The 19,509-nt window shown below is 39.8% G+C and overlaps 1 protein-coding gene across 1 annotated transcript in view; it reads left to right on the plus strand.

The window, feature by feature from the left end:
• Nucleotides 1–19,509, plus strand: part of TPH2 (tryptophan hydroxylase 2) — a 51,975-nt gene that overhangs the window by 8,914 nt on the left and 23,552 nt on the right. Inside the window, exons 5-8 of the mRNA XM_074572647.1 lie at nucleotides 708–775; nucleotides 6,133–6,329; nucleotides 8,115–8,250; nucleotides 13,702–13,828. Of these exons, the coding sequence (XP_074428748.1) occupies nucleotides 708–775; nucleotides 6,133–6,329; nucleotides 8,115–8,250; nucleotides 13,702–13,828 (528 nt within the window). The remainder of the gene's footprint in view (nucleotides 1–707; nucleotides 776–6,132; nucleotides 6,330–8,114; nucleotides 8,251–13,701; nucleotides 13,829–19,509) is intronic.

Raw genomic sequence — 19,509 nt, forward strand, 5'->3', positions numbered from 1 at the left:
CTTTTTCATCTTCAAGAGGCTAGCTGTTCTGCTTTGAAAATAGATAACTCTCTTCATAGTCCAAAACCTGAGGTTTCTACATCTTTTATAGGTATAGAAGAGATCTTGTTTTAGTTTTGAGTAACTCAAAGGGCTGTAACTGGTTGGTGTGTAAGTGTTACACAGCTCTTGTGTGCTTAATATGGAAAAGGTATGAGCCTGCTGTAGCCCACGAGGTAGAGCTCATCCTCTGTAACTCAGATTGGAGCAATATGCATATTTGCTGGTGGAGGCTGATGGCGCCGTCCCTAATGTTTTGGTTAAGATGGCATATGCTGAAGTAGCGTCTTCAAAATGAGCTTTGTATGAACTCTGGACGCTTGATTCTTCTAGTGAAGAAAGATGTATTAAGGATAGGTAAATTATTCTGCTTTGTGCCTGTGTGTAGATCTCCATTCAGATGAAATGACAAGGAAAAAGTTTCCCTTTTTCAACATCTTGGATGAATGACTGTACCTAGGCACAAACCTGTCTTGAAAAAGCTCCTGTGGGACTTTGGTGGGGAAAAAAAAAGAAGAAATCTCTATCTTCTCTTGCAGTCCAGTAGATAGTGTTAATCAAAATACAATATAATTAGGTACTAAATAAACACTTTAATGATTTATTTTGTAATTCTTAAGCTGCTTTTCTGTACATATTGTAAACTACTCTCTTCTTCCTTGCTTAAGGGATTTAAAGACAACGTCTATCGACAGAGGAGAAAGTACTTTGTGGATGTTGCTATGAGCTATAAATAGTAAGTACTGGCATAATTCTTCCCCGTGCTGCTGACTAGTTAGAATTCATGCTCTACTTAATTCTGTAGGATGAAGTTTAACAGTAGACAAAGTCATCCTTTAAACTTTGACTAGTTTAGTGTAGGCTATAAATGACAAACCTGCTGCTTGAAGTCCCGTTACATTTTCGGTACAGGTACAGGCAAGTAAAGCAATTGAAAGGTAAGTACTCTCTCTTCAACGTTTCATTCATAGCTACTTAAACTTAAGAAACTCTTACAAATGCTTGCATGTCTTAATGACAAACTGATGTACTACTGAATCGCACATAGTTAGCATCCCTACGTAGCTGGACGAGCTCACTGAAAACCGGAATTATTTTCTTTTTTTGTGCTTACTATACTGGACGCTGCAAAATGCCGTTTATCAGTTTTGCCAACACAGCTCTAAATATCTCCGAATTCAGTCAGTAGATTTCTCTGTAGTTGGTGGAGCTGGTGCCTGTGCACAAGTACACTGCATGTGGTTTCTCATTTTTGATTTTTTTTTTTTTTCCACCCATGTCAAGACAGTATTTTCAATTTGCTACCATCCCTGGAAGATAGAAAACTTTCTGTGCTACCTACAAATACCTACCGTGTTGCAATTTTCTTGTCACAGAAGCATTCAACTAATTTTAATCCTACTCTGGGTTTTATTTGCAACAGGCCTAAGCCCTCATTCTCAAGGGAAAGAACATACTAATTTCATGTTCTTTTCCATTTTCAGGTTTTTCATTTTTCTCCTTTGAGATTTCTACTTACATTATTTAAAGAATATAAAACACAACAATTTTTTTTCTCCCTTTGTAGAAGGTACATCCTGTCAGGAAGCAATTCAAAAATAGATTTTTGAAGGCTTTTCAGTTCTGTTTTTTTTGTTCTTAATATAAGGCTGGTATACAGGCTGCAGAAGGCTGGGGGGACAGGAGGATTAACTCTGCTTTGTGACCATATAATCCTGATCGTATTTCTTCTTTACTTTTGTCCCATTCCTTTCGTTAAGCTATTACCAGCCTAGTAAATGTGTAAGTGCTAGTGTTGGTTCCCCTTTTTTCTACCCACGGTGACATTTGTTTAGCTGGGTGGTCATGATGTTCATCCAGCACACTGAGCTGCTGCCTGCTGGGGGCAGGGTACTGGTTGGTAGAGAAGCTTCCTAGGCTGACAAGGTAAGTCCTAAGTTTAGCCAGCTTTCAAATGCAAAATGAGACAGGTTTTTTTGTTTGTTTAGAGGTGATTGATTTATTATCATCTTTTCAGACTAGTGCTTGCACTAGAGTTAGTGCTTCTTGCCTAGCATTTATTGTAATGCGAAATGTCAAGCAGGTACCTGTGGATGAGGGCAGACTGTGTGTACTCCTAGAACTCTTTCAGTAAGTCAGATAGTTGTCCATTTACCCATGATGGTGGCAGTAGTGCCGTGCATTTCACAGCTGCTAAGTTGCTGGAAATATCTTCCTCCCTTCTCCCTCTCAGCTGCCTAAGTGCTGGAAAGATCATGCCGCTGGCTCACTAAGCAGTGGTTGGTCTTCTGCTACAAAGGGTTTTTCTGTCACCCTGAAAGCAGTGAGAAATGTCTTTTCACAAAAATCACGTAGAGTAATCCTGCATATTCCCAGAAAAATAGATAAAGGAAAGCAAAGATCTTTTCCTTCTTTAGATTTTGAAGGCTCAAGAACCATTTCTGCAGGCACGTTACAAAAATCAAACAACTCAGAGGTTATTTGGGGTTCAGATCTTCAGCAAAACTGCTCAGAGGTATTCCTTCATCCCGCTGATCTTTTCAAACCTTTTAAAAGCTTCAAAGTCTTCCTATTATTATCAGCGGAAGGAAAACAAGATGCTTGGCGTATTTGTAGCTAGGGATCACAAAACGGCTGGGAGGCCAGTGATTAGGGCAGTTACCTAAGGTGTGGCAAAATCTTGTTCATACTCTCAGGTCTCCTGCAGTGGTTATCTTAACCTCAGGGATGTGCCATATCTACTGGGCTGTACAGTCAGTCTGTCTCCGGGCACGCTTGTAGAGACAGCCCAGGCAGATACTTACCCTCAGCATCCTGCAACTCAGCCTATGCCACGCTGAGGAAAGGCAAATCAGCTCAGGGAGAACTCCGTGCTGCTATAGCTAAGCTGCTTCTGCTACCCATGCTGGGGAGCTCAGAATTAATATAGATGTCTCAACGCTACATGCCTCATCACAACCTCTTCTGTGGTCTAGTGACTATTTGCTTATTTACACAAAAAGAGCAGGTCTGTTGTAAGGACTGTTTCCCTCAGGGATAAATTCAGAACATTGCCTTGAACCTCTCAGTGTCTTCCAGGTAAGTGACCTTCCTAATCATTTCCTGAGGCTTGATGCATTTCTACTTTTCATTTTCCAGTGTGAAAAAAAAAAAAAACAAAACGCAAAACCAAACCCACAACCAAAACCCACCCATACATGTTTCCTTAAAAAAATAACAAAGAAATTTGTCTGCAAAGAATTGGCTGCAAGGAATTGGCTCTGTAAAAAAAAAATTGTTGAGTTGAAAACTCTGGATCAGCATTTCCTGTACAAATTACTGCTGTTCTGTAGTGGTAGGTGTTCTGCTTTGCTTGAACAAAAAGAGGCCTCTGCAGTGGAGAGAGAGAGAGAGAGGAAAAAAAAAAGACTAAGAAGTGAACTTGGAGGAGCAAATATTTGCTAGTGCTGAATGTTAAAGGGAAAGATATGTTAATAGAGCACAGCAGTGAAAATCAGCTGTGTGAAAGAAATTGACCAAAGAAAAATATTCCTCCCTCCTTCACTTAGCTTCTATCGTAAAGATAGGGAAAATATGTTAATCTTGCTAATTAGTCCTTTGAGACTGATAAGGGATTGCAAAAGTGTTGAGAAAATTAAATCTGGAGGAAAAATACAAGGTTTAAGAGGGAATTTATAATATGAGTTGATAGCTCATGACCATGGCAAAATGGAAAGACCCTATTTTAATAAGGGAAAATAAAAAATCAGGATAGGTTAACTTGTAGAATGATCTTACTCAGCCACAAGAAAACTGGCTGTGCAGACTGGCCATTCCCAGGATTTATGGAAAAGTTTTAGCACAAGGTGTGAGTCTTGCTTGTTGAAGTAAGAGGGTGAGAAAAATGAGATTTGCAGAGCTGAGAAAGGCATAGGTCCTCCCTCAAGTCTGGCTGCCTTGATCCTTTCAATAAAGCAAGCAGTATCATGATCAGCTGGAAATAAGATCAGCCCTCCTAGGCATAAATCCTATTAAGGAATTAATGTTCGGTGAACCTTACTTCGGTGCTAATGAATTAATTGAAACAATAACTAAGTTATAAACCTTTTAGCGAGCAGTGAACAAGCTTCACATCCTTGATTGTGTTTATACCTCTCTAGTGACGGGTGAAACAGAAACCCGAGTTTTTCCACTGATGCACAGATTTCTTTGGCTTTGCTGGGCCAGTGCTGACCCGGTACTGGCAGTACCCGTAGTAGAGGTCAGGTCTGAGGAAGAAGGAGGAGGCTGCTGCACAGTATTGTGGCAGCCCCAGGTGGATGGAGTAGCAGCCTGCTTGTATCTGTCATGTACGGTACAATTTAGAATAGCCGTGTTGTGCTTTCCATGAGCTGGCAGGCAGCTTAAGGCAGGTAAAAGTGTAATGGTGAAGACAGATGCTCGGCCTGAAGGACTGACTCCTGCAGCAGAATGGGCATGAACCTAATGTAGCTTCCATTGATGAGAATTGCTTCACTAAATGTGTTGCAATTCTTGTCATATCTGCAAGAGAATGGCTGAAGGGGAACTAGTGGATGTAGTGGATGTCCGATGAGTCCTTAACAAGTATGACTACCTCACACAAAGTGGCCTTTGACTGATAGGTAACTGCCGTGGGTCAAAATACTTTGATACAGTGGAAGGCAAGGGGTTTAAATAGTAAGTTTTCAATAAAGATGAGGGGATGACCACAGTGCGTGTAGGGTGGATGCTCCTGTGTGTGCAGGAACTGCATAATAGCAATCACACGTGACATGAGGGCTCATTCCTTACCTCATAGGGTAGAGGCAGGATTATGAACCCGATGACAGTCGAGATAGAGAACCAACCCCCAGCAAAACCCCAGTGCTGCAGTTCTGGTGCGGTAAGATCCCCCGTGCCCGATCCGCCTGTTCAGCTGCTGTCTGGGACACTGGGGAAGCTGCAGCACTGGGCTGGGAGTTGCCAGCCCTGTTGCAGGGGAGTGGGAGATAGGGACTGATGGGGTGGAAGGGGATCCTGTGAATCCTGTGGCTAATCTGTACTTCGTTACAGGGCAGGAAAAGAGGATACCTGAGAAGGCAGATTGCACAGATTACATACTATAGATTGTGAACATTAAATCCAGGGAGAGATTATAAAGGTTCTAGGGGGAATTCATAGTGTGTAATGGTGGCCCATGACCATAGTATGTGAAATTCTTTACAGCTAAATACAAAGCAGTGCAAATTGCAAGGAGCCCTTCATACCCTTCACGCTGTCAGTCAGTTTTGAATTAGCTGTAATGACTCAAGGCAAATCTTGGAAGTTGGAGACAGATTAGCAGGTACCCTGGGAGGCTCCTGCTTTGCAATTTCTGTATATCTGTATAAGGGGGAGGAGGCAGAAAAATGGTACAGAAGGAAAAAAAAAAAAAGGAGAGAGATGTATTTAGAAGCTTAGTTTCACCTTGGCTAAGCTGTTGGCTCTGAGGTGAGCTTCCTCGTGATGTAGTCCTGCATGTATTTGGGTTTCCAAATGCACCTACACATGTAAACGACAATCTAAACAATATATATATGTATTTTGATTGAATCTACACATTTCTAAACATCTGTGTAATTGCCTAATCTTCATTTCGTAAAATGCTAGGCAATGATACTATGTGAACATTATGTATATTTAAGAAGGCATAAAGCATGCAGTCTGCTGATGGTCTTACTGAATATACAAGTTAGACTGAATAAGATCTTCAGGTAACCACTTGCAAAGGCATCAGTGTCAGTAAACAAAGAAATATTACTCTGGTATAAAAACATGACATATAAGAAATCCTTCTTTCTACTATGATATGTACAAAGATTAAGAAATAATCTCATTGCTTAATAAGAAATACAGTTCTTAAGAAATGAATGTAATATTTACAACATAATATCAAGAAGTCATTCTAAGAAAAAAGCATCTACCTGTCATTTAAAAATAGTTTTTAATAGATTTGTTAGTCTCTGTCTGCCTTTATTTATTTAAATAACACTTTTCACTGAAATTTTGCCATCCACAATTGGTCTATCATCGGGTTGTATTCAAATGTATTTTGCATTATTTTATTTTTTACAGTGGTCAGCCCATTCCCAGAGTGGAGTACACAGCTGAAGAAATTAAAACATGGGGGGTGGTATTTAGGGAACTCAGTAAACTCTATCCCACCCATGCTTGTCGTGAATATTTAAAAAACTTTCCTCTGCTGACCAAGTACTGTGGATACAGGGAGGATAATGTGCCTCAGCTGGAAGATGTTTCTATTTTTCTTAAAGGTAAGATTTGTATTTGGTTTGTCAATAGATACGGTTTCATGAAAACACTCTTTGCTGTTAGTACGAAATACAAAGCACATTGAATGAAAAGACTCCCAGCTTTGTCAGTGGATTTTGGTTTAGTTTGAAGTATCATTCTATTTTTGACATTGTCCATGGCAGAGAGTTTGTTGAGTCAAGACAGTTGTATGTATGTACCTGCAGGTATGAAGCTGAGAGGAATTAAACAGCTGAACACGTATCACATGATGTTATCTTGCACAGGGAGAAAAGTCCTTCAGTACAACGAAAAGAAAGAGCAGAGTTATCTCTGCTCTTTTCATTGCCACAGGGTGGGTGTTCTGATAACCGCAGTGGGCATCCCCCCAAATATCCAGGCAGGTAAAAGAGGGAATAAAATGCCAAGATAACAGAATTTAAAGAGGACTGCAGGTTTGGCACATTGTTGTACAGCCGGGTGAATATGAGGCTTTCCTGGGTGCCCAAGACCTCATGAAGTTAGTCATTATATTTGTATGTTGAAAAAACTCAATGGGACTCCACAGGTAATCTGGTACTTCTCTTTCATGTTATTTTTTAAGGGGTCAGGATATTACATATTTAAGTCTGAAAATACCCTTCTTTTTCATCTGTAATGGAAATGTATCCCATATGGATGGAGAAGTGGCAGATGTGACCCTGCAGTTTTTAACTCTAGAGGAAAAGGTGCCGAAGAGTTCAGTTAAGATTTTCTCTTCTCCTCAGGGGTCCCTTCATACTGTTCCTTAATCGTCTTGCTCAGGAACTTCTGGAGCTCAGAAACTAAAATATTATGAAGGCAGTTGTTTGGACAAAAATGTTCTGTGCTGTTAAGTGTTATGAGAAAAAATAGCAAAGTGTTTTGTCCCAAATGTGCATGGAAAATTATTAACTAAGAAATACAAAATTTGTAATGAAAGGCTTACTTTCTCCGGTCCCTGCTTCATCTGTAATGCTTGTTTGTGAAACACATGCATTTACTAATAACTGACTCATCACTCTGCACTTGGTTGTGTCCTTTATGGTCTCTCATCTATTGTGTTATGGTCTCTAAGGAATGCTGCCAAAGTGTACAGGTTCTTTCTCCCTAACTAGAAACTCAAAACTTCACACTTCTTTCAGAAATATGTTTTCAGACTAAATACAACAATAGTAGTGTCTGTTGAGGAAAAACATCGAACGTTCTCCTGTAAACACTTGGAAAGAGTAACGAATGAATTTGGGAGAGAAATGTCCTTTTCAAAGTCACTGACTCTGAAATAATTCCCCACTGGGGGACTAATCTGACAAAGGAACACTTTGTTAAATAAATGAGGACCTCAGCTGTGAAAGTTGATATCTTACTGTCACAAACAGTATTTTATCTGTAAAAATAAGGGAAGATTTGATTTTATCCTGTTCTGTTCTGTTAGATTTTCACGTATTTTACAGAAGTTATCTTCTGTTTTGGAAACTTCTCTCTGTATGGTACTAGACATGAAAATGAGGTATGTGGTGATTTGAGAACGTCTCTTATGGTCCCTTACCATCTTTTCTAGACAAAGGTATTAAACTTTGAAATACCTCAAGCTGCTTTCATTAAACATATGCTAGCAATACAAAATAGTTCTTGTACATACTAGGTGAAAAAGATGTGTGGTTATCTTCAACCAAGATCTTCTCTGTGTCATGCTTCTGGTAGAATAATTAGTTATAGATCATTACCTGTCCTCAGAAATGGATATACGGATATCTAATATGGTCTTTTATGATCTCCTTCACTTTCAGAAAGGTCTGGCTTCACAGTGAGACCAGTTGCTGGATACCTCTCTCCCCGAGATTTTTTAGCTGGCTTAGCATATAGAGTTTTTCACTGTACTCAGTACATACGACATGGTTCAGATCCTCTCTACACACCAGAACCGTAAGTTGCTACATTTGCTTTAGTGCTGAAAAAATATGATCACTGGATTCTTAAACGACGTAATTGAATTTGCCAAGATTGAAAAGAGGAACCTTCCCACAAAGGTAGAAATCTAGTTACACCATTGATGACAAACCCCTTCACATTGGTGAGCTAGAATTTAATTCAAAGGCTTCTTTTGAACTTTTACTTAAATAACTAGGTTATTTATATGGTGGGTCAAAAAATTCTATCTAGATTATTTTTCAGTGGAAAATGGAGTTTTTGACTAAACAGTTTGAAAAAGTATCTAAAATTTTTTTTTCTTGTGGACAGCTAAAGAAAGAAGTTGGAAAAAAAGGCCCTGAATTTCTTGAAAGAAATTGTTTTCAGAATTATAAATGGGTTGTCTTGTGTCCTCATTTATGTTTTTTGGGCCACACTCCACAGCTGAACTTAATTTCTCTCCTGTAACGCAATGTAAGCAAGTCACGAGCTACTGTTCTCTCACGCAGAGAAGATACGAGATACGAAGCCTGTTACAGGGAACATGGTAGAAATGAGACACTTTAATTATGACTTTCATGGGACAGCATTGCAGCTTTTCCAAAACAGAATATTGTAAGTTTGGATGAAATATTTTGGCATTTGGTCTCTTGATGAAAAGTGGGGGAAAAAAAAAAGATGGAAGTGATTGCAGTTGTTGTCTTGTATTACGTATGGTGTGGTCTGTGCAGTAATAACAGAACAATACATGTCGGTCAGATAATATGGAGGTAGTTTCACCAAAGGCATCCACTGATGTTGTAACCACAGGAATGACATTGCAGTGCATCAGTCATCAGATGGTTAGCGTCAAATTGTAACTGTTTATGCAGCTTGTCCTATTTTGGTGTATTTTATTTTTGACAAAATTTACACAAAGGTTTTTTTTTTTTTTCGAACAAAAATACCTTTACTCAAAGGTATTCAGCTCCAGTCCTATAAACACTTGGAACCGTGCCTAACTTTGATTTCATGAATAGACTGCTGAAACCATGGAATAGTATTTTTGGATATAAAAGCATTAATGGAACCGCATAGTAAGCTGTCCCTACAAATGCTCCAACATTTTTCTGGCAGGAGTCACCAGGTGGTGCTGTTATACACATATCTACTTACACTTCCTCAGCACGTGAACCGGGCAAAGTATTTGCTAAAAATGCTATCAGGCTAGTTTTGTGTGCAGGTTTTTATTGGGAAAGAAGAGGTAATCCCTGAAGGAATTCACTCACTTCTGTAACCTCTGTAATTAAAACTTTAATCTTTTAAATTTGTAGGCAAATTGCTACAATGTAAAATCCTGAAAGAAGGGCTTGAATATATGATGCCGGACCTCTTCTGGTCTGTCTAAAAATATCTGTAGATATTTCAAAAAAAGAAATTATACTTAGGAAGTGCCAGGTTTTGCACCAATGATTTCCTCTCCTGTGGGAAGCCAATGTCTCAGATTGCAGCACCTGCCAATGCTTCGTAAAAGAATGGCATTTATTACCTTAATACAAACTCGGAGAACATTTTCATCTGTTGGTAGGGGATTTAGGTACGTAACTCCAACAGGAACAAAGGAAGGAATATCTTCCAGGAAACAAGTGTATGTTTTTGCTGATGTTCTCTGGTTTGTTGATTTGGGTATTTGAGACCCCTATAGTTTTCAGGATGCTGTTTACATTCAGAATTATGCAGTGTATTATAGCTGATCCTTAGTAGTAACGGCAGCTACTTTTTTGTAACCTTTCTGGTCATTGTGTCTGGAAAGTCACTATGTAGTAATACTAGTTCAATTAGAAGGAAGATTTTTATCCCTTATTTGGGCTGAACTTAAAAATCCAGGTTATAGTCTTAACAGCTCTAAATATGACTAACAGAGGAATTTAAGTTGTCATTTTCTAATAATGTTACTCTCTTCCTGCAGACCTGCATGTCCAGAAACCACATAAAGTAAATAATCTGTACCATCAGGTATTCCAAAGGAAAATTTTGAAAATACCTTTAAAAATGTGTTTAAATTTTTTCATAAGATAGAGCAGATAGTAAGTGCTATCAGAAATGCAGAGTCAAATCCTGGCTTTTTTGTAATCGGCAGCATAACTAAACTGAGTTGAGCGGGGACAGCTCTTCATCTTCCCCAGCAGCTGCAATGCCCTGAGATCTGCTGGTTGATATATGGGGCCATAATGAGGTTTGCTGCGGGTCCCTGGCTTGCTGAATGTTGCATTTCAATGATATAAACCTGGTAAAAAGACTCCCTTTGACTTCAGTGGGCTTTCCATCAGATTTAACACCCGGGCTATAGAGCTAGATACAAATTAGAGAGTTCATTTGGTCTGATCTGTATCACTACTATATGCATTTTAAAACATTTCTTCCTGAGTTTCATTATGTTTCTACTACTTTTGCAGAGCTATATAGATTTCCTCCACTCTGCTAACTAATTTACTCCAAGAAAAATCTTTTGCTGTGAAAAGTGCATTACAAAAATCTTATTTTCTCTGAGCTATATGTGTGAATAAATTAAAGGAACTTAATTATTTTCTGAATAAAATAAAACAAAAGAATCAAGCCTTGGTAGTTAAGCGAAGAATTATATTGTTTAGACTATCTACAAAGGGCCAGACTGTCAGGGAAATCTAAGAGACTCCAATGACAATTCCAAATGCTGGATCATGGTTCTGGTTGGAAGATTTGAAATATTTTTTTTTGTTCATAATTTTTTTAAGCTCCCCTCTTTGTAACTCTGTGTTCAAAATACTACTTTGCATAGTTTTAATGGAAAAATCTACAAGCTAAAGGCATGACAGAAATAGCTTCTGCCTCCTCATCCTCCTCCCCTTGCAAGGAGAGACAAGTTAATGGGGCTAGGCTTTGTCTGTGCTCATTTTGTCTGCAAGGATGGAAGTGACACAAAGTGCCTGTGTCCCAGTGCAGAACTAGAAACAACATGTCTTCACTTATTTGTTTCTGAGAGTTGTTACTTCAGCACAGGAAAATACAGGTGTAGACACTCGCTCAGCTACTAATAGTGGTGGTGCTGCTGCTGTAGAAGTCCGCCTGGCGGCAAGATTGCTTACCTGAAGCCAGGAACTTGAAGCCAGTCCCGCTACATCTTCTTTGCTCTCATTATTTGAACTACTGATACGAAGTTACCTTAAATATATCTGGACTGATGTAGTGTAGTATAGGTGAAGTGCTCAGCAAACAGTGTTGATTTCTCTAGTGAGGATGGAAAGTGGAGTTAAAGGTCTGGGCTTCCAGAGGATGGGCTTTGTGGCTCATTTCTGTGTTGGAAGGTGATGGTTAGAGGAGTCAGGTTCCTCCAGTGAGTTGTTTGGTACTGAGAATTCTGTGGGTGTATCTATCAGATTACAAACTCCATTTCCCTGATGTCCCTTGTGTTGTTAGCAATACATCTAAACCTTTCAGGAGATGACACAAGAAATTGTGACTGGAACTGCATAAAAAAAGAAGGGTCATTAACCTTTGATGTTTACCCACTCAAGTGATTCAAGCCATCTCCTGAACAAAGAGATGGATACCATGCAGAGCCAGCCAAGTCTGAGCTCCAGTGAGGAATGAAGTAATATCTAAGCTATGGGTCTTGTAGTAGGGAACTTTGATCATCTTGCAAGACTTACTCGGAGCATCAACAAAAGGGTCCGGAGATCATAAAAGAAAAAAGTCATCTGCTTTTGAAGAAACTGGGAATTTCCCAGGCTCTGAAAGGATATGCAATGATGTAGAAACATGGGAGGAAAGATCTGACTTTCAGGAGGAAGCACAAGCTTTACCAGGCAGTGGAAAACAAATGCAAACCATTTTCCTTATGCAAGTATGATGTCTGATATTGTTCCTAGCCAGCTGTACGTATCAAACATGTTTTATGGGTTTTGACTAAAAATATTGGTGCACAGTAAATTTGAGAACTCAGCCGATATTACTACAACTGAATCTCCAGTCAGTGTCCATAGACCATGTTCGTTTTATCACATCAGGCACAAGAGTATCTGTTTACTTCCCTTGCTTCTTTGGGAAATCTCTATGTCTAGGAAGGAAGAGAAATGAGATTTGGTAATTTCTCTGTACTGTTGGGTCAATTACTCATATATGAGGTTGGCTCAAACTTGCCACAGAAAACTTCAAAGCAGTGCTTGTCTCACCAAAAAGTGAACAAATGTTGGTAAGCGTCTATCAGTGAGTCCATCTGGGCTGAAAAGAGAGACTTGTATGTAACCCTCCAATACTGGAATGATATTTGATAAGCTTTTGGTGAGGCAAACTAGGAATACCAAAAATGCTAATCTTCATTTGCATGCATTCAGAAACTACCACTATCTACCTAGACACATTTGGCACAGACTTCTTGGTGAAGAGTACTGAGTAAGGAGACTTTAAATTATATAGAGGGTTGTTTTTCTGTTCATGATTTATCTGAAGTGTCAGGTTCTGTGTCTTTTCGAACAAAAATAGTTTATAAAAGACAAATTGGATGATTTTGGATAGAAGGCAGAAAACTTGATGTTTTTTCCCTGCCTTTAAAACATTTGTTTACAGCTTAGGAAAAAAAAAAAAAAGAGAGAAATGTCTTTGAAGAGACAAAAGCAAAGGAAATGTCAGATCCGATTTTTTAAAGTGAGCTTTACTACCAAGTCCATTATTTTCTGTGAACAAATGCACCAAAACTTTCAGAATTGTTTGAGAGCTTTTGTAGATGATGCATGTGCACTTTCGTTAGGTTGGTTAGCGGTTTTTTGTACACTTACACCTGCACTTTGTTGCGACTAATGCACTTACAGGTGTGGACAGTAGTTCTTTCTAAAATGATTCGCGTTCTCTGCTTTTTTCTGAAATGTATTCGGTGAAAAGTGGACCGTGTAACAAAAGTACTCGGTAATTGCAGTAGGAAGTCAGGACTAAATGAGAAATTAAACACGCAGAAACCTCTGTAAATATTGTCCTGAATGTCTAGTGGCAAATGGAAAATGTTTGGTTGTGGAGCTGCACCCAGGTGCAGAAAGGGGAATAGAGAGGAGGAAGAGGGAACGTGTTGGATTTTGAACTTGATTCATGTGGAGAGAAATGCTGAAAACTGTACTTGTGAGACGTGTTTTTTCTTTGGGCAGTTCAGTCTTCATGGCACCAAGCCTGGAAGACAGCAGTGATCAGGCCCTCCCGCTCAATCTGGAAATGCTGGAGAAATCATGGAATAAGTGGGGCTAAATGAGATACAATCCATTTAATAGAAACAAACCTGGATATTTCTACAGCACCGTACATAGGGAAGAAAAACTGTTTTGTAAAAAAACCCTGAAATTTCATGGTAAAACTTTTAAGGCAGAGGTCAGACACATGTAAAACGGCTTATATTAAAGTAATTATGGAATGATTATGGAATTAATTTCTGTAATGACTCTCTTTTCATTTTCATTCCCTTAGGGATACGTGCCATGAACTCTTGGGACACGTGCCTCTACTTGCTGATCCCAAGTTTGCGCAGTTTTCACAAGAGATAGGACTTGCTTCACTGGGAGCATCTGATGAAGATGTTCAGAAATTAGCCACTGTGAGTCAAAATCTTTTTGTGGCATGTTCTATTGTCTGTCCTCCTCTTTGGTTGACGAAGTGATGTGCATTGTCTTATTACAGCTGACTGCATTTTCAGGTTGCAGATGACTATGATGTGACAATCACAGAGCTTTAGGTATTTTTCCGTTGTTTTTAATAAGAGTAAAGCTGAACACACTAGTCTTCAGGGATTCAGTTTTACTTTTTATGTGCAATAACCACCAATTTTCAGGGCTAGCTGAAATAGATTTTGTCTACTTTAAGGTGCTGAAAACAAGTAAGCAAGGTAATTTTGAAAAAAAACCCAACTAAAACCCAAAAATCCAACATTTTGGTGTGTGCTCTCAGCTCTACACTGTTAGCTTTTCCACAGATGGCCACTTCAGCTCTTAGCACTGCTATTTCTGTACTCCCTCTTCTATTTTGCAGCTGTTCACTGTGTTGTGGCGTGTGATGGATTTTGAGATGATGTTGCATCCTTGCTACTGCTGCTGTTGGAGAATATGTAGCTACTAAGGCAAGGCTGCGCAGCAGTAGATCTAGGCCTAGGTCAAGTCCCTCAGCCAGTGGCTGTGAGATGGATTTTATGCTGCATCGAATGAGGCACGTGCCAGTAGACAGTGTGAACTGAAAGGGGCTACATGTTAGAGATGTTAGATGCTACTGACCACCCAACTGGAGCCTTCTTGGCCCTCGTGTGAGGGACCCTCAGGTTGCACTGAAGAGCCCTGTCAGGTTGCCAGGACTTTGAGCTCCTGCCCACCTGTCAGCCCTGCTATATTGCCGTTTCCAAATAACTCGTATACAGCCCTTTGGTGACCCCGGTCTATGCCACTGGCTCTGTTCAGTTGCTTTAACTTACTGTATGCTTCCTTTTGTGGATCCTGTTAAAACTAATGCTGCAAATAATTTAATGAACTATATTGCATTAAAAAAACCAACTCCATATTTAAATGTTTTATCTCATTAAAACCTCCATGACAACCAGCAAAAGAATTGGTTACTTTAAATCTTATGCAGCATACTACTGCTTCTCTACATGAGAAGTGCAGTTGGGATATAAAGGGTTGGAAATAATTTTGACACAGTGTTGAAGGCAGATTCAAACCAAGTTCAATTAACTGTAATAATTTTGATGCAGTGGCTTAGAGTCCCATCTGCTGAAAAAGGAGTTTGTACCCATTTGTTAGCTTTTTCTCCCAGACTCCTCCGGAAGCGGCCACCAAATTTATTTAATCAAATAGGCCTTACTTCTTAGTTAGACAGGCTTGATGTCTTGCTTATGGCCAGTTCGTCTCACATGCTTCAGGGTGTTCCTGGGCTTTCTAATGGGTGTCTACTGAGAAGAAACTGTTGTTTGTATGGAAGAATCACGAAAGTTGTGTGTCTGCACATTTGCAAGAAAGGGACTTAATAGGAAGCAGATCTACCTTGCCACAACCTGCAGCATCAAGAGAAACTAGCTAAGTGGCTGTCCCTGTAGGTACTTTGAGGAAAACAGTACGTCCAAGTCTTTCACCCCAGAATAAACTTGGATGACACGGGCTTGTTGCAGAGGACAATGCTAGGACTGGTCTGTTTGGGGAGAGATTAATATAAAGTGACCTCTAAATATTACTTAAATGCTTTTACTCCTCCCCCTCACACCAGTTCCCAGTTATGGCTGACTGCGTCATCCGAACAATGAGCTGCTCCTGAATCACAAAGCCAAAAATAAAAGAAGACAGCTGAATTGCTTTCCCTTATCACACTGAGGAGCTGATATCTGAGTCAAAGTTGATTTCTCCTCCCATGCTGGAAATAGCTCTTTCAGGTGGAAGAGACATTTAGAGAGAAAGTGAAGGCAACCCAGGTGGTGTTATTTTTCGTAGAAGCACAGTGAGGGGCTGTACTCCCCTGGGGTAGGTGCTTGACAAATATAGAGATTTTACTTGCCCTAAAATTTGAAATGTAAACAGTTGACTTGAGAGCAAGTAGAAAGAACGTCTCTCAGCAGTGAGGGTGAGGAGGCCAAGAAATTCATTCAGCTGAGCACCAAATGTCACCTGAGGTGCTATTAATTGCCTTTTGCAACATTCGGTCCCATTTCCATCCTAGAGAACAACCAGAGACTGCAGCGAGCTGAAAAATGCCAGCCAAGAGCCTTAACACAGAAAAGCAGTGCAGGTTCCAGCGAGGCAACTTCAAAGGAAAGAGAGAAACAAATGAATGGAGAGAGAACATGCATATTAATGAGCTTGAAGCACTATGCCCAAAGCAAGCTTGCCATTAGCATGACCTGTTTCAAAAGATAGTGACATTAACAGCTGAGCCATTCTGGGGAGGACAATGGCTTTCAGAAGAGAGGAAAACACCTCTTAGGAATTCAGATCAGAATTGGAAGAATTATTACAGGTGATTTTGTCATCTTTCACTGTGTTCTGCTTTCAAAAGCCACCACATATCAGCCTTGATAGAACTGCTCTTTGTGCCCCATCAGTCCTGAGCCGCAAAGGAAACCTGCTTGTGTTTTTGTCCCTGCAGAGCTGACACTGTGGTTGTAGAGCAAGCTGTAGCCTGGTCCCTGGACAGACTAGAAGTGTTTGCTAAATTGCAATTAGTCACATCTGTGCAGCCCCACTGAGGGCAGGGATTAAATGAGAGAGCATTGTAGAGGCCCTGGTACTAGCCAGCTGGAGGGGGAAGAATGGCTGCAGGGTAAGAGGGTTGAAGAGGAAGGATGTGAGCTCCCTTCATCCTCCTGTTTGAGTCTGGTAGTCAGATTGGAGAAAGGAATGGCTTCTGCTCCTTTTTAAACTTAAGCATTCTTACCCTGAGAAGTGGAATAGTGAAAGAGCCAAGCAACTGTCTTTGCAGTGTTTTTTTGAGAGGTGCAGTTCCCTTTGCAATGTTTAAAGGGAGTAAGAAAGAGGGAAGACACAAAAAAAATTGACTGAGAGGTATATTACTGAAACAAAACAAAATATTTGCACAATCCGCTTTTTTGCTTGTAGTGTGGTATAATGCGGTTACTAGTTGAGGAAATACAATATTGCCCATGCATGCCTGGGTGCTAATTATTATCATCATCATCCCTAATGTCTTGTGCTACTCTGTGTGACTTTCTAAAAATGCTTTTGAGTTGATTTTTCAAGCATGCCTGGTCTTTCTACTTTCACATAGCACAAAAATAAACAAAGACTGTCTTTTCTGCTTACCTATCAAACTATAAGCTGTAGGGAGGATTTGACATGAGGTGTTTCAACTAATTTGTATAATATATCATTTACAACACATTTAACAGCACATAACGTAAGGTTTTGTCAGGAAAATTGTAAAAAAATAGACGTCAGTTTACATTTCAGTGTTACCTTGTAATTTGTGGACTTGGGAGCCAGAGAGCTGCTGTCTTGTAAAGCTGCAAGTTGATAAGCAGGATCCTGTCTCTCTTGCTAATGGCAGAAATGACTCCCAGCTCCTGCTGAGTTGTTTCAGCGCAGCTCAAGTTGCCACTTTGTGATGCAGTGTGTATAGGATGTGTTTGTGTATATAAAATTCAGGGGCACACATTAACTGGTGGTGATTCAGAAAAGAGGAGTTTAGCAGAGTGTTTATGGTTTGTATGCAGTTTATCATCAAATCTTTCCGCTCAAGAATTTGACCATTAGGGACTAATTAGTCACACTAAGTTGTGGTTTGTTTTTTTTTTTCCCCTCCCAGTGGTTTCTTACTGGAAGTTATGTTTAAAGCTTCAATTCTCTAGAACTGTAAAATTGTCACCTTTTAATCTTTCTTGATATTTGTTCTTGTATTTTAACACTGTGGGACAGTAGAAATCAAGGAATTTATCTTGTTTTTGCTAGCCTTTATGCAGAAAAACACAATAGGGACCTGCTTCTGGATTTCAAGGAATTGTGCGTGATGAGGTCTTGTAAATGCATTTCGGGTTTGTTATGAATCTAAACATTGTACCGTGCTTGGATGATGACTGAAGCCACTGGTTTGTTTCTAAAGCTGACTTTCATTTATCTGTATATGTATGACAAAAAAAATAGCTTAGATATGTAGGCTGGCGTAAAAATAATATTCAGAACAGCCTCTCTGGGAGAAGTCAGTGGTAATTCACGTGAGTTTAGTTACTTGTGTTCTTTCAGGATCTATGTTATCTGGTCTTGTTGGCTTCATTCTAGTTCTTCCCCCATGCTGAACAACTGCCACATAATTCAGGACAATTGCGCTTTATGTTTGCTGAGGAGATGACCAGGATGGAAGAAACGGGAGCATTGCAGATAAAGACTTGAGTTGCATTTGGTAACTTCAGGTAGACACAGCCCTTGTGGTCTCACTAGACAGAGCAGGCTGTTGCAGTCTCTCATCTTCACAAACAACAGATTAGATTTCCCGGAGGGGCTATTGATAGTGCTAGGCCGTAAGTACAGCTTGTGAACTGGATTACTGTTTTCCTTCATGAATGAAGAAATGCTGCTGAGAAGAAAACTACGAAAATATTTGAGATTTTGAACATTCCCACTGTGCATCTGGAAAATCAAGACTGCTGGAATGTTTTTCATTTATATTTGCAAAATGACAGACAGTGAACTAAGCACTGTGGTAAGGGTGTGATCAGCTCCCCTGCTGAAGATATTCTGACGTATAAAAATAATTAAGTATTGGCCAACTGAAACCTGGTATTTTAGCCCAAGAGCTATGGCATTCACTGAGTGTATTGACGTTTAACATTCAAATCTCTGCTCGGTTTTTTTCCTGTATCCTAATTGTGTGCCGTGATTGTGTGACGAATGCCAAGAGTGAGCACTGCAAGTACCCTAAGTCCAGTGGTGACATAATGGAGTTTCTTGCAAAGGAGTCTCTTCCAGCTTCGCCTGTAGTTAATAAATAAAGGAGCTGCAGCATGGAGAGCTGTGCATGGATATGATTTAAAAACTGCTTGAGTAAATTCTGATGGACTGACAGGAGACATATGAAATTACTTTTGTCTGGGATGTGTGTCACTTAGGGAAGATGAACCGATTCCCAGGGTAAAAGCTAGGGCTATAAAGCTGAAATCGGATATGATGGATCACTATAGCCAGACATTGTCCTGCCACACAACCTGACACTGGAAATAACTGTGATCCGTATTGTTCATCAGTAGATGGCCTGGGCTATGTTCCTGACTTTGACCAGGCAAAAAAATCCATATGTGGATGTATTTGGAAATTGCCCAAGTGCAAAACTTGAAACCTATACAAGTAGCAGATGAGAAAGCTGGTGAAACCTTGTGCCTCTCTTAATTATTACAAAGTTATACAGGTCTGTTTGAATCAGGAGAGAAGGACAACTTACTCATGGATTACTTTCCTTTGATTGGTGAGGTGTCCCTGGGCTCACTGACTGCTACTCTAAAAGCATGCCCTAATTTGTGGGTTTGCTCTGCGTAATGTTCTACAGGAATTAATAACAGGTAGTGGTCTCCATTTTTTAAGGGTTTCTTTCAGCAATACTTTTTGATAAACTAGATGAAGCGCTGATGTCAAGTCCTTCCTACAGTATGCGTAATCAAATAGGTAAGCAGAAAAGATAGTACATATATCACAGAACAGGGCTAAAGAGGAAAAAACCTTCTAGATTCCAGGGATCAATATTTATTATTTTAGAATACTGCAGTGTTCCCCTGCAGTGCATTTTCACGGTCATCAC

Source organism: Larus michahellis, chromosome 1 (assembly GCF_964199755.1).
Source record: "Larus michahellis chromosome 1, bLarMic1.1, whole genome shotgun sequence".
NCBI classification, from domain to species: domain Eukaryota; kingdom Metazoa; phylum Chordata; class Aves; order Charadriiformes; family Laridae; genus Larus; species Larus michahellis.